This window comes from Ischnura elegans, chromosome 8, assembly GCF_921293095.1.
Source record: "Ischnura elegans chromosome 8, ioIscEleg1.1, whole genome shotgun sequence".
In the NCBI taxonomy this organism is placed as follows: Eukaryota; Metazoa; Arthropoda; class Insecta; order Odonata; family Coenagrionidae; genus Ischnura; species Ischnura elegans.
The window spans coordinates 111,315,633-111,337,840 of NC_060253.1; the positions used below are offsets into that span (position 1 = coordinate 111,315,633).

The window sequence follows — 22,208 nt, forward strand, 5'->3', positions numbered from 1 at the left end:
TCTCATCATTAAACGAATGGGCAAGCTAAGAGGAAGAGAAACACCAAAAACGGACCAATCACAGAAGACTTGACCGCCCCAACTGTGGATATAAGCCCGGCGCTAACCAGCCCCATCATTCGCCCTGATGACGATGGCATGGGAGGCCGTCGAAACGTTGGCGGCAATGTCCATCCTGACCCGGCTGATTTCCCGGGAAGACTTCATCAGCAAGATTCGCCGGGAAAGCACCAAATCCTTCATCATCGTTCAACTCCCTTGGTATTCCGTTTATGAGTCATCTTTCTGCCTTTCTGGCACAAGAACCACTGTAGCTCACTAATCTAAACTTCCTGCAAGAGAGATAATTGAAACAGATTTGTCTTTGTTCTCCAAACTGCCGATGACTGGCCCTATATTTTATGAACTTGATAACATCGACCTCATCCTTGATGGGGATATTTACAGACTTTTGCTGCACCATGATCTACAAAGATTCCCTCACCGAAAATTCGTTGCTATATTAATTCAGTACCAAATCGCATCGGTCACTGAACGTGTAGTTTTAGTAATTTAATTGTAATAAAAGTTTTTCTTAAAAATAATTTAAAAAACTGTGATCAGAGTGTAGTTATTTGATTTTAATGTTTTATTTCTTATATTCTGATCCTATGATTCCGAATTTAAAGTTATATTTTAAGTTTTGCTGTAATTAAATTAAATAGATTTTTTCTTCATGACCTCAATATAGTATATAGTAATTAATTACTTGTTGGAGTGTCGGTCAGTGAAATGAAAATGTTTGCCGAAGTTTCGATCATGAATTATATAGTCATCAGGGCTTATTTGCGTTTTGATTTTATTTTAGTAATTTAATTGTAATGGAAGGTTTTTCTTAAACAATTATATCCTTAAACGGTTTGAAAATAAAAAAGGAAATTAAAGCCTTTTCTGCAGCAGTAAAGACGAATTATGTCCGTATGCGATAAAACTGAATTAGATAAATGTAAGCGTTAATGTAGTGACTACTATGGTTTAGTTTAGAACAATCTTTTGTGAATGAACTGATAGACCATTTTCCGCTCTGATCGACTTAAATACCGAAGCAGTTCCCGTCGCACTTCTATCAATCGCATCCATGGGATTTTATCGGAAACAAAATTAAAAGCGGCCGATGAAATAATTTTATCACTCTGCGTTGGGGTCAAGTAAAGATGTAGGTCACTTGTATATAAGAACGGTTACAGTTTAAGAGTTGTGTCAGAAATAAGATAATTCTTCCACTGTAATATTGGACGTCGCCGAAATGAAAGGATTCGTCGTGTTTTCGCTGTTTCTGTGTGGCCTGCTGATTAAATTCGACCCAGCGACCTGTTCGTATGAATGTGAAGCGGAGCATAATTCTCCGGAAGCTTTGCGGATCAATGTATTCAGCAAAAAGACCCGAACGGGTAAATGGCAGACAGAATTCCGCGCATATAAGGACGACTCGCCACTCGAAGAGGACGGCTACTTCGACGTCCAGGTCACGCAAGACGTGGTCCTCTGTGGCGGTCGAAGACAGGTCACAATTCAAGGAAAAATAACTAGTAAGTACCTACTTTCTGATGTTATTCGTTCCCTGCCAATAATCTTCGTGAAGTCTTGGCACAAACATTTATTTCGAGACTTTCGTGACTGTCTTTTGTAGTATTTCAGGCCGTGAGTAAATGGGTGAATCAATTATTCAAGCGGCCAGGACAAGTTGATTTGCATTAAAGATAGTGGTTTAATTGGTCTACACCCCACACATGAGATTGTATTTCAAAATTTCAATCAAAGTTTCATATTTAATCACCTTACGTATGGAGGGAAAATATTATGGTCGTAATTGATCGAAAATGAATGTAAATGTGAGGTTATTAGCTCGAATTAACAGATAAGCGTATCGATATATTGCCGTAGTTCGATTTCCATGCATAGCAGAAAAGCAATCATAAAATATTACTCATCTCTGACTCCTGGCTGCCTAAGTTTTATCTTTATTCTGTCCAACTCTTGTAACGTAACAATATAAGTGGTATTATCTTCACTAAAGAAGACCTTTCAAATACTGAGCGTGTTTAATATTCAGTGGGTAGTTAAATTGGCTTTCGCTGCATATGGAAAATAATAAGGTAATTCGTTGAATTAAAGTTTTATATTCGACTGCTATACTTCAGCAATTGTAAAAAAATATTGTGGAGATTATATCGTTAAAATCAATCCTTTTTCTGATATTTGACTTCGAATCCATCGATTCAGGTTTTCGCCAGAAAACGTTTCCTTCCTCCAACCACATCTCGCTTTGCATTCCAATTTTATAGTTCCGAAAAAAAGTTTCTCCATTTTTTTATGAGGTATATATATTTTTTATAATTTTATTTTGATACAATACAAAGTTTTTGAGTAATTCGTGAAAAACGTTTGAAAACGAGGGTTTTCTTTGAAAATGCTAAGTTTTCAATCGTGAATAACTCTGATAGTTTATTAAAAAAATGTGATCCACAAATTCTGCTGTAAAAATCGGTCTACTATCGATTTCCTGAGTTACACAGAGAAGGAAATATGTGCACCCTGGGGAAGGGATGGAAATTAACGTTTGGGGGCAGAAGCGTCAGTAATATCACTATTGCTTGCTCACACATTCTCCAACTATGCTCAAAATTTCAAGTCTGTTCGTTTTAGTTGGTCGGAGGAGTCGGAAGTAACAGCTGATTTTCAGATTCAATTAATGGAATGTGCAGACATTTTAATGGAGGTGAATTAGAAATATTGTAAATAATATTCCCTATATTTCACTAATTTTATTTCCATTATTTACAGGCTTAGAGGTGAACGACACATTCAGGGAGAAGGAATTACATTTTCATCAGTCAACTGGAAATAACGTCAAATTATTCAACGCAGGACGTACAGCAGAGAAGCTAATGTGGGTTTGTATTCGAAATCAAATTTCCACTGAATAGTTTTTATAACTATTTATATATGCAAAAATTATTTGCTGGAAGTGGGAGTTTTGGTTTATCTTGAGAATTCGGTTAACATGATTGGATTCATTGCTATCATTCGATTCTTCGTTTCACTCGTAATGGACGAAAGTATAAAAAATTCACGATTCTTTGGATTGAGATAAATACACGAATCATTGACGCATGCGCAGTGGATCCAACCGATTTTTGATTACAAGAAACCTGATTCGTGCATGGAATCTGTGTATATACCTGCTCATCATCATCACTGGTGAACAATCCTATCCTATAACAAGGCTATCCACTCAATTCTCCTATCAGCTTATCTTTTCACACCTACGTATCACTTCTTCTCTTTCACATCCTTCCTTTACCCGTTTCATATATATAGTTCGAGGTTTTCCGTTCTTGCCATCAACTTGTCCCTCAATAATTATCTTCATGCGGCCATCATGCCTCAGGATATGACCAATAAGATTGTCAAAGTCTTCTTTCACGTCACTTTTCTCTCCTACTCTTCCTCCTCAGTACACAGTTGGTCCATTTGATCCTCATAATTCTTCTTTAGCACCACATTTCGATGGACTTCTCCGCGACTTTCATTGTCCATGCCTCAATTCCATAGAGTGGCACACTCCAAATGTAAGTTCTGATAAACTATTTCCTTAATTCTATGCAATATTTCTTTTGGTGGACTGCTCTCTTCACTTCCTGAGGCCATCTGCTGAAAATTTCTATATTAAAAGTATGTATGCTACTTATTTGAATTAAAGTCAAATACGTGTCGTAAAAAGTCAAAATAAGTTCACGGTCATAAAATTTTTGCAATAACCTGCATATCAACATCGTATCCACTTTTTACGTAGATGATTTACGAAGATAAACATCTGATCCGCCTAACAATCTCCTGTTCACAGCTGATGTGCACCGGAAGTAGCCACGATGTCCACAGTCATCCAAAGGGAGGAATGACGCCTCTGTGGTGAATGATATTTTCTCTGTTGATTTTTCGCAATTTTTGCTCACACCTTTACTCAGTCCATATCTGCTGCTAGCTGAATCCATCCGCTGAATTCAAATCCGTTTACATATACGTTCAGCAGATTCGGAAATTATGAGCCTCATTCGATTCCCTAGCAACGCAGCCAACAGCAACCACACAAACGGATTTTGGATTCATCCTTCATTATGGGCGGTTTCCTCCATCTTGAATGATTTCACCAGATTATCACGATTTATTTTATTTGGTTTCTTTCAACGAATCGTGTAATTTCACAGTTCATTCATGAACGAAAAGCTCATATTGAGATGCTCACCAAAGTTCATGGAAGCTTAAATGGATACAGCAGCCATTGAAGACATGTCGGACACTTGGTTACTTTCATTTACCTTGTTTATAAACGACGTAAACAACAATATTGGCCAAAGTGTACTAACCTACAAATAAAATGGTTAAAAATTGATCTTAATTTTGCACACCGAATACACGCTTAATCCACAACGTAAGAGATCAAAAATAATTATGAAAAATAAAGAAATTTTACTCAAATCGGCGTATATAGGATTAATAACACACCGGTAGGACGACTAGCTCTTTAAAAACACACACACCTAACTACTACGATATTAAGGCATAATCCTAAAAAACTTTTTCATATTCATCATTTCGTTCAGTATTCATAATTACTCGGACAGGATAGCTATTACTCAATAGGCCAATGTCATGGTATGCACTGAGTTAGTTGTGAGATTGGCCCAGATTAATTATCCAAATAATATGTTATTTTCTGTGAGGAATGGGAAAATAAGGAATGGCGTGCCGTAACTATTATGTTTCATGATTTCTTTCGTTACACGTCACTATTGTTAAGTTGCACTCGTAAGATTTACAAGTTTATGACAGGCAGATACTGTGCTGTTCCTTACTATTACAATCCCATTCGCATACGAATTAAATTTGTTAATTTACTGATTTGGATACTGAATTTAACTATATCATCAGAGAAGTTTTTTAAATACATGCATCATTTTTATTACAGAGTGACCGAAACAGGATATGGCTTAGCATTTACACATCGTCCATTAAGAGACAACGAGTTATTTGAGGTAATCTTGGAGAAGAAAACGAACCACTTCAAGAATTCGCTTGGCATCGGAATAAGTACTTCATCTCCGGCGAACATGATTGTTCCCAAGTTTATCACCGAAGTTCCGTAAGTACGACTATAGCAGAAACTAGTATGAATGGGCGTTTAAATAAGGTCTCATGAACCCTCACTCCCACATTTGGCACCGCACCTTTACGATTCTATTTCGGCGCCATCCGATGTACATTTGTGAACCGGTATGAACGGAATATGTACGGTATCTTACAAACATCGTATATCACCGGACACTTCCACGACTCTAGTCGGTTTCATACGATTTCCAAAAGGCGCGAATTCGTGCTCAGAAAATAATATTCGTGATGATATGTAAGGTTCTGTTCCGGTTGTTGTCCTAGGTGCACCCATTTATGCCAATAAGTCGAAAAAATATGTTAGATTCATCACTGAAAACTCATCTATGTCTAAATGAACAATGGAAGAGTCATAAACACATTTCCGCGACACTTAATGCGTATTACAGGGTGGTTCTCTAAAAACAGTGAGTTAAAATTAATATAATGCAAAAGATGAAAACAAATAACCAGCATATCTATGTCATTGAACTGAATAAAAACCAATAAAAAGCATATCGTTGTCATTGAACGGAGTAAAAAACAATAAAAACGCAAGAGAAAATGGAAAATAAGTTATTAACTGGATTGAGGGCAATGAAACTGAGCTCTGACGCGCGTGCGTGTGAAGAAGTTCATTGTCTGTCGACGCCCTCCGAAAACGAATCGAATGGAACCGAGAAACGAAACGGATCTAAGGGATTAGGCCCATTTGAATGCTAGGCCGATATAAAAAGTAAAGTAAGTGTCGAATTATTTATAGACACTATGTAATAACAGCGTATAACCACATTGTTGTCTTGTTAGAAAGATGACCTCCCTCACTTTCATTTGTCAGGTCGCCACGTGTAGAGGAAATGTTATAGGGATTTCGTATAAAGTATACGGGAGCATGGTGGCCTAGTGGAGAGAGAGGTGGTTTGCTGATCGAGTGGTCCACGGTTCATATCCCGGGTGAAACGGAAACCTAATATTACATCCCCGAAGTACGAGGTGGCCCAGGGAGAGGAACTGCCCGGAATGTGCGATATTCACACACCGGCGGCTTTGTCCGGGGTGAACTCTAACCTCACCTATCTAAATTAAACTGAGGTTTAAATCACTGAGTGAGAGTATGCATCAATTGCGTGAGGTGACCATATGTTATTGTTTTCGCTTTCTTCAACTATTCCTCAACACTGTACGAGTGTTGAATATCTAATAAATAGCAGCTGCAATGACTTCGCCTACGCATGAAAAGTGTGCATAAACATTTGCTCCTCTCTCATTTCAAACTTGCAAGAGAACGGCTGAATTGGGGAGATTTTATTGAAGTAATGTCTCATTTCTCGGTAAACGTAACAGGTAAAGAATGATCTCTCAGGTTTCACAACGGGCGAGGTTTGTAATGCCTTGTTTCATCCTATGATGGGTTAAATAATACATAAATTGGGGCAATGGAGGGACTGGCTTTCAAAGTTGGGTCGTTCTTTCAGGCCGGAATTTGCAATTCAGTTGAAGTAAACACCTACTCGGTCGGCTTAAGGGAAGTTTAATTTCCAACGAGCAAATTCTAATCTTCTGGTATCTCTTGGGGGCAGAAAAAATAAATATTTTATTTTTTTAAAGGTCATCAGGGGAGGCTAGGATAGTCGAAAACATATTTTTTATACCGTGTAGTGTAGAGAGAATATAGAAATGGTTATTTAGTAGCCATTCGGCCCAAATCGCCCTCGCTTTGTGGAATTAATTATTTAAAATAATGAGATCAGCATACGGAATGTAATCACCTTCGCCCCTTATTGCTAAGTGACCGCTACATTAATTAACGTAAAGAGATGCGAATTTTATGTACTTCACATTTAAAAAATATTTTTCTCTTACGACTGATCTAAATAACAGCATTCATATTGTGTAATTTCCTTGTTCGGCTTTCTCTTTGTTGGATTCGCGCCAGGAGGTGATATCACACAGCCTAACGCACCCGATCATGAACAATAGCAATTGAATACTTTCTGTAAGCTATTACAATTTGATGATTACACTACCTTACGAAAATTTGGCCATACATTAAAGCATGTGAGCTTTTGCAGCTCTTGCATGAACAAGAAAGACATATCCATGAAAAATGCCATTTTAAATGGTAGATACCTATTTGTGGAAGTTTTTTTCAGAATGTTTTTTTAACTGAAAAACTACTCAACCTTGTGTTTTTGATTGCCATTTGTGTAGTGGTAGCTGCAAACAAAAATTCAAAATGGCGCTCATACCAACATTAAATTTGGAAGTGGCTGAAAAAACTTTAAAAGTTATCATTAACCTCTGACCAAAAAATAAATTTTACATAAAAAGAGTTATAAATAAATATAAAGATATGCCTTGCCATTTTTCAAGAAAAATGAAAGCCAATAAAATTCGCGAAAAGTATTTTTTTTATTGAAAGTGAAGTTATGTAATTTATGTTTCATCTGTGTATTTTTCTCCCTATTCAGGCCACCCTCTTGGTCAATGTACTACGATGTTATTTATCACAACGCTCAAGTCGCCCGGAGGGGCTATGGCAAGAGTCTCGACACCCTCGTGGTAAGTAGTTGCTTGTAAATGAGAAAACCCATTACGGTAAGCCGACACGGCACGGATCAGTTCGATTGCAGTGTAAGTCAATCAGTGGGGATCCCATGTATTTTCGGATGACTTTTAAATGAGGTTTTCAATATAAACACTTTTTGCGAGAAAAGCTTTTTTCTCTACTTAAAAGTCCTCATGTTCGTATTACTAGAGGTTAGTTCATTTCAATTGTACTTATGGAACTGTTTAAGACACATTAACTTTTCATTCATCTCCTAATTCTGAAACAATTACCATAAAAATTCCCATTAAATTTTCATGTTTGAATCAGTCAGAATAGAAAACTCGCAATGGGATTGGAAAAATGACAATGCATTTGAGCATGCATTGCTGTATTGCCTGGTCCAGAAATTACCATACTCGACTCGATACTCGCGAGTAGTTTTCAACTCGACTCGATATCAAAAAGCACTACTCGCACATCCCTAACAATCTACATTTCCCCACACCACTTGAATTTCACGAATATCGACATTCACCATATTTTTTGTTGAATTGCTTTAGTTTAGTTTTTTTAATGAAGTCGTTTTCTCTTAGGTTGGTGATCGTGTGGGAATAATGAGGCGTTCTAATGGAGGGCTGCACATCTTCATCAACGGGGAAGACCAAGGGGAGGCCGCTTCGAACGTCCCGCCGAATGTGTACGGCGTGGCCGAGCTCTACGCCAATGCTGCCAGGGTCACTATCGTCAAGCATTGAAATCATTCTGTTTGAATGAGATTTTTTCCACACGCTCTTCAACGAAACAATTATCTAAGAATAATCTATAGCAAAAAAGTCAAAATATTAATTACATTTCCTAAAATAATGTTTTATACAAATAACAACTTGTACTACATATTTTTCATATACTTTCACATAGATTTTCACATATTTTTTTTATTTCATATAGTCACATTAGATTTGAAATGATTTCCTTAAAACAAAATTACAAGGCGGTAAAGTAAAAATATAAGGTAACCTAAGATATATATAGGATATAATGCATAATTCTTCAATATTTTACAATTTTAAAATAACATTTATGCACACACGTTACATGAAGGTTTCCAAATATCTTTGGAGTTCCAGGCCTAGCAAAGTGGAGGCAAAGGTGTATCGCTACTATTTATTTTGTGGCAATTTTTATAAATTCTCCTCCGTAATCATTTTTTTTGCTGGATATTCGATAATTTTTATTCGAATTCAGCTGAAACTATTTAAAACATGCATTGTCATCGGGAAATTGATATTTTATGAGATTTCATAGTTAGTGCTAATGGCGAAGTTAGTGTAAAATCGATTGAAAATTCCCCCTTAACAGATAGACGACAAGTGAAGGTAAGAAAAATGTTGTAAATGGGAAACATGTCTAAAATATTATGGTTTGACTTTTTAATAAATATTTTGGACTCGGTTGTTCATCTGATCCAGCCAAGATTATTTCCTTATCTTTCGAATGTTTTTCATTTATTCCTATTGTTTATATTTCCTTTTCATAATGCTCACTAAAATGGTTTTCAGCTTGAGATTCTTTTCAAAAAGAGTTTTTCCATCCTGTCGCTTCTTACGTTGTGTCGAACATTCTCCATTGCATGCTGGAACTCAATTATGTAAGTTCCATAGGTCCGTCATCACTGGAATTACGACGCCTCGGTCAATACATTGACGTCGACACGGTTGGAGCGATTCAGTAACTTCTGGTGGACTTCGATTATTACACTTCCGCCCCGTCAATTCGTAACACGGCTGGGAGCTAGCCTAAGTCATTGCCAAGTCGCACCTTAATTTTTAACGATGAATCAGTGTCGCTAATGCTAGGTTACATTGCTTGTGCATGTCTCCCATTACATACATAGGATTAAAGAAAATATTATTATTACATAAATATTAAATTAATGTAATTAAGCATAAATGCGATAACTATGTGCACATAAAGATGAATTGAAAATATGAATCACTACCAAATGGGATCGACTCCCGGAGACGACTGGAATGGGAGATGGCCACCACAGCCACCACACAGATATGATGAAAACGATATTGCGAAATACAGACAATTTATCATAGCTAGAATTATTTTTCTATGACTGGTGACGTCAGCAATAAGTGACCCAGTATTTGCCAACGGATAAGAAATTGCGCGTTTAATTACACTGCAATGTACCTGATTCGAGTTGCAGTACTTTTTCCGTGAAAGATCACTTCCTTAGTTTAGGTTAACACTACTATACTCGCAATCATGTAATTGCATGCCCGTATGTCTGATAACCTACCAAGTCAGGACTTGAACCCACGACCTCTTGTTGGCAGGAATGGCAACCACCACGGAGGCTATCAAGTTCTCTCAGTATCTATAGGGCGCCTTCGAGTTTACATTAGGTTTATTCAATATATTTACATACATCAAGCCCTAGGGATAATCGTCTAGTATTTCTGACAACAGTCATTCAATAATATCAATTGCAGCAATTTATGTGCCCTCATATATCGTCAAATGTTAGACCAACATGAACTACTTTGACGAATGTAACATATAAGCTGACATTGATGAGGAAGAATCTACAAAACATAGTGTCGGAGGTTTCCATTGGTTAATCGCTCTTCTTAATAGCTGTCAATGGCTGCCAAAGTGAGAAGACAATGTTTTCACTATGCTGCTCAACTGCCGATCACAATGCTCTTCAACCCGCATGCGGCCCGCCGAATAATTTATTGCGGCTCCTAGAGGCGAAAGAAAATATTGTATCGTGAACCAAATATCGACACACTAATCAAAAAGAAACGATGTCAAAAATCGCATTGATTGATCCAACTTTTTAGCCAATAAGGATTATTGCACTTTGAAATTATGTGTATTTTTAAAATTTTATTGCTGTTGTGGTAAAGTGACGTGGAGGACCCTCCGGACGACGCGAAATCGATTTTTGTCCCTTGCATTAAAAAATGGTCGAAGGCCCCTAGACTGGGCGACCGCAAGGAAGCGAGGGAGGCTGATGGAGGGAGTTTTTGAGGGCCAATTCGCGACAGGAAGAGTTCGAGCGATGCAGAGATAAGAAGAAGTGCGCGCTCGAGCCTTCGTTTGTCGCGCAATCATCCTCACACTCGCGCATGAACGTTTCCCGCAGCTCAACAATTCTAGAAGCAATTGAGTGTGGATTTTTACGGCCCGCAAAGGGGAGTAAAAAAGCCGACCGAAACCTAAAGACATTTTTTCGTATGGAATTTGAAACTTTGCGCAGTTGTTGCCAATACACTATTGCATGTTCTGATGCAAAAGCATGCTCGTTTTTCTGAGGTTACTTTTTTGTAAAAAATACTTTTTCAAGAGTTTGATTCGAAGAGATGATTTCCGAGCAATGCTGAAATCGAAAAAAGATCGATTTTTTCGAACGTGGAGCACACTCCTATAATTTTTAAATTCAAGTTTCAACTGTCCGACCTCCATTGCACTCGGAACTAAGCATCATATTTCAACTTTCCTCAACTCCGCCCATTTTTTCAACGTTTTCGTTAACTTTTTTTTCTGTCTTTACGTCATGGTAGAATTTTGAAATCAATCGTAACAAAATTCCTGACTATCTAGGACTCTGAAATTTCTAAGAAAGATCGATTTCACAGTAAAATGCACGTTTCATATCGATTCATCTCGATCCAATCAATATTTATCGAATTTTAAATAAAATAAATTTAAGAATATAGATTAGTTCATAAAATTTTCACAGAATTAAAAATGGCGTCACAATCGAAAATGTTTCACATAGACTCTCATACTGAAAATGTCTAATCCATCGCGTCCACTTGCATAGGCCTGGAACTCCTAAAACGTTGCTTCCATTAGGTTGCTCATGGGCATATGAGTGTCCCGATCCAGTGTTAAGCATCGGTGTGGGAGTCACTTTGAAAGTCGTCACTTAAAAGCAATTGCAAAGTCTTGCATGTAATGTTTTGCAACTTAGTAGGACATAAAATATTTCGTAAACAATTAAATGCGATAACTACATAAGATTTACCGTATTAAAGACTTGTTAATATGCAATGATAATACCAACTCAATACCTAAGAAATATTTCAAGGAATATGCTTAGTGCAGTGAGGCTATGCATTTATGAAAGAACTTCACGGTTTACTTCCTCACTTCCATTTTGTAAACTTTTCCACTATCATAATCCTTTTATTTCGTGACTTTTTATAAATTTCCAGTTCATACATGAGCGTTGCAGTAAGACCGTAGATCGCAGTAAGACAGACAGACCGCAATATCAGATCTACCTTTAACCGCGAAGCGAACGCATAAATTATTTTGCGTTCACTGAATCCATGCGAATGAAGTCACTTGTGAGCTTAAAATGAATTAATTAAGGTAGTGCAAAGTATCTCAACTGATTGGATACATGTTGTTGCTGTAGTAGGATAAGAAATGGCTACGAGCTAATTATCGTGGCCATAATAGCATCGTGGTAGAGTTCCAGCACCGCGTAGATTCTGGCGGGGACATTGGACGCAGCGGGACCCTGATCCACTCCATTCACGAAGAAGTGCAGATTTCCAGCGGAGCTCCTCATCATGCCAACGCGGTCCCCCACCTGCAAGATGAGAGAAAAGGCTGTGAGCGTGATAAATCGTCTCTCCATTGAAATGAGAGATAAAAGGGGTCGTTTATATCAGCCCAGATTTTATCACAGCCTCTTGGCTTTTACATATGCTGCGAAAAATTATTCAATAATTTTAGAACACTCCAATTTATTTCAGAATTCTAAACGATGAATTTCATTCCACGTGTCAAAAGGCCTTTTGGTATATGTTGAACTGGAGAATTAAGTAATTCATGCGCCATGGTTTGAGATAGCTCCGTAAGTCTGAATCACACGATAAATTTTTACCTCCCACAGTCATGGACCAAATAAGTGATTTCCTATAATTTTATAGATCTCAAGGCCATTCTCATCGCCCATTTTTCCACTTTCGAAGCTTTCCGTGCGCTCGCCGCAGCCAAACGTGAAAATAAAATATTTTTTAGCGGGCGTGCGTTCTGATTGCCTGAAAGATTGAATTGTCAGTTTTGGTTTAGGCAATGGAAATTAGGACGTGTTGAATGATGGGAAATGGCATGGGATGCCAATGATATGTGCAAGGATTTCAATGCATCTTTCCTAGAGATGCGTGAAAATCGAAAATGCGATAATTGCGATGAGCGCAAATAAATGCGACATAGATGCGATGACTGTCAACTTTTATGATATTTTTACCCATGTTTGCTATTTCGACGGCAAAATTCGTACATTTTGTGCCGAGCGCAGTTTAAATGCTCTGCCAACACTCACCGCTTAAAGCATGCGAGCGACTGGCCAGCTGCTAGCTAGCAGCTGGAACTCTACGTGGCCGCGAACTACAAGTGGGTGCGGGCAAGCTACACCTCCGCCACTATGTGTATTATTCCTTAATTTATTATTGTTCTACAACATAATTATTTAAAATGTTCTGTATGTTGTCATATACCTATGTTTCACTACATTTTATCATCATCTACCTCATTATGAAAATAAAAAGTAGACGCTACAAAATTCGATAAACTGTTATTGAAAGTGCGATAAAATAAAAATGAAAGTGCGATTTTCACGTATCTCTAATCATTACATCAACTTAAACTTCATTATCGCTTACTTCCTATTTTCCAACGTAAGCTGTAAATTTCCAACTGTTATACTCTTCCCATATTTTCTTTGTTTTTTAACGCCTAAGGAGCTCATTGCAAAAATACAACAACTTAATTCATAAATAAAATTTGTATTTTATTTTAGACGGTGAATGTATCACACAATGGAACTAACCAAGGTTGGCTTTATATATTTATCCAAAGTAAATGCATGCCAGTTACTTTTTGCCGCAACATTTTAAAGAAAAAATCCGTAGTTGTCCGTGTGAAAGCTTTAAGATCTTTAAGTCACAAACTAATCGGAAGATATCTTGTGAAAGGGACTGATTACAATGCTATCCAAGAATGACTAATATCAAAAAATGATATTCATTGCTGAATCAATATATTTTAATCTTATAAATGAAAACTAAAAGTATTACTGTTCCTTTTATATTTAAAATACATTATTGAAGTATCCATCCCATGAAAGAGGAAAAATAACCTTTTGTACTTCATAAGTTAGTTCCTCCAAATTCTGTATTTTAATTACCTGTAAGTCCTCTTCATGTTCTGCGATCTAACCTTTTCATCTTTGTTCGTTATTTACCACAGTTGGGGTTAACATTCAAAATAATTAGTGATTAAAATTATTTGCTAAAATGCTATTTACTCTTTCATTTGATCAATGTTTTTTTAACGAGAGAGTTTATCTTTTAACTTGAATTCGTTGAAATGTTTAATTGACTGATATCAACTTCAGCTGATATCATTCGTTAGACGTTTGTGAATGTCGATTTGTTAGGATTTGGGAAATTGGTGTGAACTAACTTCGTGAAGTGACTGATGAAAAAGCATCAACCCTGAAATCAACAAAATCTTATCCTAAGAAACAAATGAATATAAATGCAGTCATACCACCAGTGCATCGAGTGACTTTCCGTACTCCTTTATAGCTAGACTTCCATTGCGGTACAATTGTCCATGGTATTGCGCCCACGTTGGATGCCTGCGGAAGAAAGGGTCGAGTGAGCATTTTTGAAAAACAATCAAGAAACCATAGTGTTAAAGGAATTGAAATATATGTATCAATATCATTACACACTCAATACTAACACGTCATGACGACAGAGATGAAATTGGTTCGGGGCGCTAGTCCTGCCTTCGGAATGGCGAAAGTTGCAAGCCGACATTATATGACGTAACTATTATTTTTATTTATTAGACGCCATGGTCACGCATTATTTTTGCCCTTTTGTCCAGCGCTCTTGGTAAAACGTAGCTTTCTTTACGTTAGGAACGCCATGATAGCGTCATGTAATGAAGGCCCTCCAACAGCAGGAGCTGAAAATACGATGCTATCCGGGGAGAAAAATTCAAAATTCTTGAAAAATAAGACATTTAACCAGGACATAACATTAGCATCAAGTGTAATTGCATAGCATTTAGAATTATCGCCATCAACCTAGGAGACTTTCGTAAGTGGTATTCGTAAATTTTCTGAGGGTAAAAGTGTATCAAATATAATTTTCGAATGAACTAATGGTTGTTAAATATGTTAGCTTTGATCGTGGAAGTGATAATGTTTAGTGCAACCTTTTTGAAATCAGTCATTACACGGGCCAAGCCTTCATTTTTAGGTATCTCGTATGCCTCAACTGATTGATTAATTATTGCATCGAGGCTTCAAAATGTCGCCAATCGACGAGAAAAAAAAGTTATGGTGTGAAATACAGTCAAGTGAAACGCTTTCCCAGGACAAAAATAAAGTCAATCTTATCCATTAAAGCATTATTGAAATTTTATAGGTATAGAGTGTTCCACATTTAGTTGACAGTATGGGCTCTTATGGAGAATCGTTTCCCATGTTAATCTCCATAAGGCCAGGAGCGCGGTGTTGTCAATAACAGCACGAAAATTAATGTTGCGTTATGCACTGATTAAAAATTGCATTCTAATTTAGAAAGAGATGCTGCATTCATTGGTGCCAATAGTTTTTCGATAAAAATTATAACAAAAGCTATAAAAAACATTTCCTTAAATTTCCGTCAGGAACATGTATTTTTTTACTTTATCTTCTTCTCGCAATTTCTGCCTGACCGTTGTCTGTATTGAATTGAATCTTCAGCACAAAATTCTTCACACAATTTTCTCCTTGAAGGTCTTCACCAATTGTACAAATTATGAGTTAAAATGTTGTTATGCCGACGTAACACCCTTTAGGACAAGAAAATTTTGATTTTTGCATGGTAAAAAGTAGTCGCTTACTAACTTACGTTTCTTACGTCGTAGGTCCCTATATGCTGCGTATCAAATGTAAAGAAAACTACAAAGTTATTTTTGGTGAAAAAATCATTAACCTACATCAATTCTGAAGCGAGTTACAAGGTGTTGATCTTAAGAAAAAATATTACGGCGCCGCTGGGCCGGGCTTCTTGCTTTTTCTTGCGCGCAGAGGGAAAATTCTCGGGCGGAAAAGGAGTGTTTTCTTAATGTATGCTATGAAATGTATTTATCTATTCGTTTGATATCCTAAGCAGAGAATACTCGTACATCGTAACAGCAGTGTTTTTATCTGAATACATTGATACACGAAAGTAAGCAAGCGGTTTGGAAATAAGACGCTTCCGCCTTGGGTGTTTCGGTCCCACTGCATAAGCCAAGAAAGAAAATATCTCATAATCTGTGCGAAACACTACCCCATCCAGTGCACGTCTTTTACAAAAGGGGGCTTGGGTTTTTTTTTCTGAGTTCCTTTCATAGGGTACCAGAAAACCTGTACCAAAATCGACCGTAGCCGAAGGGGTCGGGGGAAGAATTTACGAAGGCGTTCAGTTTGTCATTGCATTTTTTTTTGGAGTGAACAAGTGTTGTATATTCTGCTGAATTTGAGAATTGTGAAGTGTGTTTTACACTTATCTCTGCTGTTACACGCCCAATCAATATGTCTGATACAAAGAAGAGGAGAAAAGGTGAGAAGCTCATAAGCCGCGAAAGACAGTAGGTGTTCAAAGTCTTCTCGTATTTAAGAAAATCTCTCAGCATTAGTGAGGCCTGCCGAGAAGCTTCGAAGGCTACTGGGTGCTCGGAGTCCACTGTTTACAAAGTGATAAAGGAAAGCTCCCGTGGTCCATTGGTAACTCCTTCAAAAACTAAAGAAATTAGACAGCCTTACAAAAATTCGAGAGCAGTGATTTTCGACGATTTTGTGAGATCGGGAATTAGAAGGAAGGTACATGAATCCTTCGTGAAAATATTCCTCCGACTTTAAAATCCGCCTTAAACTCGGTAAATATGGATAGTATTCTGCCAGATTACAAAAGGACAGCACTATATCGTCTTCTTTTGGACATAGGCTTCGTGTACGAACACAGGCGGAAAAGAAGCATCCTTATCGAAAGGGATGATATTATTCGTTGGTGGCACAATCATTTATTTAAGGCAGCTAAAAAAATATCGTCGCGAATACAGGACGAGTATATTCACAGGCGAAAGTTGGATTAATGTAGGACAAATAGTGAACATTAGTTTGCGAAACAAACAATTAGAAAATCCGCGTCAAGCTTTCTTTGCTGGACTAATTGTAAGTACTGGGCTTGGCCTCCACTTCCCGAGGAGGACGGTTTGCTACTATACACGCAGGAACGGTAAATGGGTTCATAAAAGAAGCATCGCATGTGTTTCTGTACAAAAAGAACTCAATGGATGAGCATGAAGAAGTGGGTGGCGAGTGTTACGAAAGATGGTTTGAGCAATCACTTCTTGCAAACTTACCCGAAGGATCAATTATAGTAGTAGATAATGCCTCTTATTACTCAAGGAAATTGGAATCCTTGCCTACTACCAGGTGGAGGAAAGAGAACATTAAGGAAATTAGCTTTGAAGATGTCAGCTTGAAAAGAGATCTTTAATTTACAATAAACCAAGTACGGGAAATTTTTGAAAAATTAAAGATTGATGATGTCTTATACAACATCGCCTCTCATGTAATACTAGCCAGAGCCAAAACAATGGTACATAAAGGAATAGAAATTTTGTCTCATTCAGGAGTGGTGATAATTTTTATTATCCTTCAATTTAATGTTATTTTTTACATTACAGATAATTCATTATTCAGCTTGTGCATGGAATAAGTGCATAATAAAATAACAAAAGACTTTTCCTTATATATTGCAGCAAAGGTATTGTAATTTACGCTAAAAAATTCCTCAATTTACGCCGTCTTTCGTGCGATCCCTAACTCCTTTTTGAACTAAACCATTTTGGCGCTCTATTATGTGTGGTTGCATACGCTGTTAGGATGCCTGCCGGCGGAGCGGAAGCTTGGCAACACTGTTATGCATAAGGCCCGTACTGTCAACTAAATGTGGAACGCTCTAGCAATATTGTAAGCATTAATAAATAAGTGTAAACCATATAAATGAAATTTCATACTGTCTCCTTTGCAAAGTCTCCGTGGAATAATTCGCGCTGTAGCTCGCAAAAATACCCATCGGATACGTATTGAAAAAAGTAACTCGTATCTTTTTTCACTTATTGAAATAAAACTGGCTACATCACAGCACATTTTTTTGTAATTTCTCCCGTTGAAAGTCCTCAATAATCTTCCGTGGACAGCTGCACGCAAATATTCGTATTTCTTCGCGCGCAAATGAGAATGGCGAGGGAATTGTGGATTCAGGTAAACAAATAAATGATCCATGAAAACCGGTAATAGTCACGTGATATTACGTTGGCTTACTAAGCAGTCTCCAAAAAGCGCTCCACCCCTTCCTATCTCTGTTCCCATGGGAATGGGCGATGACGTGCAGCAATGGTTTCATTGCAGTGCATACTTACGGAAGGTGGTTTATGTGATTGGCGATTGGAATATCCTTTCGTGAGTGCGTTGTTCCGCCGATTCCCAATGATAGACTGAATTTCGTATTTTTCTTGTCTAGGCGCACTTCGAACAGCTCGTCGGGTTTCAGGGGACGGGTTGTGAAGACCACAGAATCCAGTGGAATCTCCAGACTGAAATATTTTAAGAAAATGGATAAGAGGTTGGGAACTCGGCTGAAATGTACAATGAAAAGGATAAAGTGACGGAATATTTTAAAATTACCGTAAAAATGCGAAACGAAATCAGTAACATAGTGAATACAGCCCCTCATAAGTTTCAAGTTAAACATGCCAGGTATTCTCGATTATACCCTCCAATTTTCCCGCTTGGGGCGTTGCTAACCATGTACTGCACAAAATGGGTCCAACTTATCACGATAGCATAGGCCACATTGTGTTACTAGAACCTGAATCTCAATGTCATCCTCTTAGTCGATATTTTTTAATTAAAATTCCGCAATTCTTAAACTAGGGATAATTCTCGTCAGATGTTTTCTTAGGGAGGAGGATTTTAAGTATATTCGTCCCATTATTACAGGTTTAAAACTTTTTATAAAAAATTGTAGTTAGCATGGACAATAAACAAGAATTAACTTAAGTAATATCGTAATTTAACTTTTCTGCGTCCAAAATAACATATTTAATATAAATATATAAATAAAATCAAATGAAAAAATATATACCCTTAAATATATCCACGCTGCAGTCGTTGCTAAGAGTAATTTATGTACGATAAAATGTATCATGTTTACAATACATGGCATAGTTTCATCAGATAATGAGATATGCAAATTAGAATAATATTGCTTTGTATGAGAATTTTTTGTTTGTGTATTTAGCTAGTAATCATGGTAAAATGTGAATTTGTTTACTTTTCACTAAAAGTTTATGGTGCTGAGAGCGCATTTTCTTTATGTTTTATTCTTTACTCTCCTTTCCTTAATCTGTGGACGTCAGTGATATGGGTTCAGAGTAAATGATATTACGGTGTTTGAATTTCGTTTTTTTAAAAACAAAATTTTTAAATAAGTATTATCTTTCTTTTAAAACAAGGACAATGACACCGAGGGGCCACGACACCTTACAAATTAGCCGCTGAAAAATATTTCGATCTCTAAGAACTCGGCTAAGAGTTTTATATACCAACAAAGAAAGTCAATTTTTTACAAAATATTTGCCAAAATAATATGTGACGGCACTCAATTCGTTGGGAAACTTATTTTGACCCTCGATGACTACAATTTTACATAAAAGTAAGGCATACTTCGTTTCCCCCACAGTGGGATCGGGTACTCAGGGCGGACCCGCAAGGGATACACTCTCGAGGGCCGGGAACCAAGTCTGAGACTTATACGCCCGCACCATTCCAAGAGGGGAAGGAAAAATAATGCCTCGTTCACATTACGATTGTCCAAGCGATCGTCCTAACGATAGTTGGCCGAACTAGCCGTGTGAATGCATGTCCTGACAATAGTTGACGTAGTTCCGAACGTTGCCACTTCACGATGGTTAGGCGCCGGGAGACCGGAAACGGAAGCGACAAGAGAAAGACGAAAAGCTCGTGAAGCTCTATTTTTTTCATGGATTTGTCCTAGGAAGGAAGAATATGGGCGGAAGAAAAATTATTCGGTAAATACACAGTAATATCTTGTCCCTGCATACCTCAACAGTTTGCTAACCGTCAATTTCCCGTTCACTTTTGATGTCAGCACTAGAGGGCAGCACAGGTTTTGACAATCGTCGTGTGAATGCACGATAGTTCCGACAATCGTAATGTGAATGAGGCATAAAGGATGGTAGGCATCGCCGCGATGAGAGCCCGACGACACCTCCGGGGGAAGGATAGGGATGGAAGGGAGGGAGGGATAGGGAATACCTGCGCCGCTATGAGAGCGACCAGGGCCCACTAATAGTGAAACCATGATTTATTGTTTACACAGTAAGGAAAAAATTCCCTATGGAGAAGAAAAACCCCAACGATTTTCCTTAGATCGTTTTCTTCGTAATGCAACAGCCATTATTAATTCATCCCAAACGCGAATGGTTCGACTCACTTAATTTTGCGGACAGTCCTTCCCTCGTTGACGACCGCCACGTTGGATCCACAGTTCGGATCGAATCTAAGTGCGTCAGCGTCGCGAATGGGGATTTTGGTCTGGTGCTCTGTGAAAAAGATGGTGATACACATATTTGTGAAATGAGACACTATCGTACGCATGCACTTGAATCAACGGCTAATTGGACTTGAAAAAAATAAGCAACAAAATGGTTGCTTCTTGTGGACATTGCAGCTATAATATCGGAAAAGGAGAAAGTGACGAACATTTTTTATATTGGGCAAGATTTTACTCCAACATCAACCGATATAATCGTCTCTCAACCATGGAAAGGTCTACGAGGAAACTAAGGACCGAATAAAGTATTTCCCATGGCCTCGATTTGTATGTTTCGTGGAAGTTTATTACATTCATAATCGCACTTTCGAACTAAATTTTAATTTTCGAGCAAAACATTTCACCGCTAAACGGCATCATCACTTACTTTGTACAATTTTTGTTTATTTTAAAACTTTATTGGTTAACCTAGACACGCATGATTATATAAATCATTGTGAAAAATCTTGCTTATCTTTAAAAAGGCATTAGAATATAATCAAGTAGAACAAAAATGCATAAACAAGAAATTTATAAAATTAATTAGATAAAACAATAAATAGAAATATTAAGCGAATGACATTCCTGGATCAAGGTCAGGATATTAAAGAAAGCCTTGGCTTTAATTCTGGTTTCATGTGATTCAGAGGGGAGGGTTGTTGAAATAGATTTTCGTCACAGAGAGTCTTCTTAGGGTCTACGACAAATCTTCCAATTTCAATTTATTCAGGAGCATCCATTTCAGTTCGTTAGATGTTGCGTGTAAAATGTCTGGGACTAAATTAACCATGGGAAATTTACGGCCTAAATTAATGCCCAATATGAGAGTAATTCATGAGCGTATTTAAAAAGTACTGAGAAGATAATAATTTATCAGAGGTGTACTTTACATTTCATGAAATGGATATACCGCATTTGTAAAGTATTCAACCGAAGTTTTTGATTAAAAAGTAAATTTGGAGAAATTTTACCTCACGTTACGTCGAAAATATCCTTCGTTTAACGTTGCACAATATTAAACGGAATCACGAGATGAAAATGAAGGGAATAGACTGCAAAACATAGAGAATGTCATGAAATTTCAGTCTTCCTAGTACTATCAGGGATAGCAACGATGTCTTGATCGATAAAAGTAATGGCGTCACTCGCTAGAACGACTGATTGCACGTTTATCTTTTTCCGTTCTTTGTTCTTTGTAACTGTTGGAAAATTTTCCCTTAGTATGAATAAGCACGTATTTTGTAACATTATGGGTATTTTTACATGACCTTGCGGCATGCGTGCATTGCATGCTCGTGATTGGTCACTCCCTGCCAAACACCTTGGGGGTGGCTCGTACGGTTTTCTGTAGATGCAGATGTAAATGTCAGCCTTACCTGATATGAATCCAGTGATCTTGATCCTCGTCCTTCCGTTACATTCTTTCACGCTTTGAGATACGTCTACAAAAACATTTTGCGGGACAGTTGCGTTGTCGGCGTCTCTTGTGGCAGTGAAGTTTGCCCAGAGGCCTCCAGTTTCATTTCGGTGGCAGTGCACCGACAGAGTCAACTGTTTTTCGGTTTCCTCCTCACTGTGTAAGCATTTGCCTGCTTCGGGAACTTCCACAGCCCTCGTGAAGTGAAGCATGCACGCCAGAATAGTTGCAGCACGGAAGAACTTGCCCATGTCGTCTTGATCAAAGTGCTCAAGTCAGTCTACAAAAAGTTACTACTTAGTGTGGAAGAAATGCGCCGCCGTATTTATATGGACTGGGGGTTTTCCAA

The 22,208-nt window shown here is 37.7% G+C and overlaps 2 protein-coding genes across 3 annotated transcripts; one reads left to right on the forward strand and one right to left on the reverse strand.

Annotated features, from left to right (window-relative positions):
- The first annotated feature begins 1,226 nt into the window (after window positions 1–1,226).
- LOC124163510 (neuralized-like protein 4) lies at window positions 1,227–9,229 on the forward strand. The gene is made up of 5 exons (XM_046540466.1): window positions 1,227–1,568; window positions 2,824–2,929; window positions 5,009–5,182; window positions 7,659–7,749; window positions 8,332–9,229. The coding sequence occupies exons 1-5, from the start codon at window positions 1,286–1,288 to the stop codon at window positions 8,491–8,493; spliced, it is 816 nt and encodes a 271-aa protein (XP_046396422.1). The 5' UTR covers window positions 1,227–1,285; the 3' UTR covers window positions 8,494–9,229.
- On the reverse strand, window positions 8,959–22,208 carry LOC124163509 (neuralized-like protein 4). 2 transcript variants are annotated; one of them, XM_046540464.1, is made up of 6 exons: window positions 21,819–22,208; window positions 20,344–20,452; window positions 18,248–18,421; window positions 14,327–14,417; window positions 12,157–12,359; window positions 8,959–10,497 (listed from the first exon to the last, which is right to left on the reverse strand). In XM_046540464.1, the coding sequence occupies exons 1-5, from the start codon at window positions 22,108–22,110 to the stop codon at window positions 12,198–12,200; spliced, it is 828 nt and encodes a 275-aa protein (XP_046396420.1). In that variant the 5' UTR covers window positions 22,111–22,208; the 3' UTR covers window positions 8,959–10,497; window positions 12,157–12,197. The 2 variants fall into 2 exon arrangements, with proteins under 2 accessions (XP_046396420.1, XP_046396419.1); XM_046540463.1 differs by having other exon boundaries at window positions 8,959–12,359; window positions 21,819–22,206.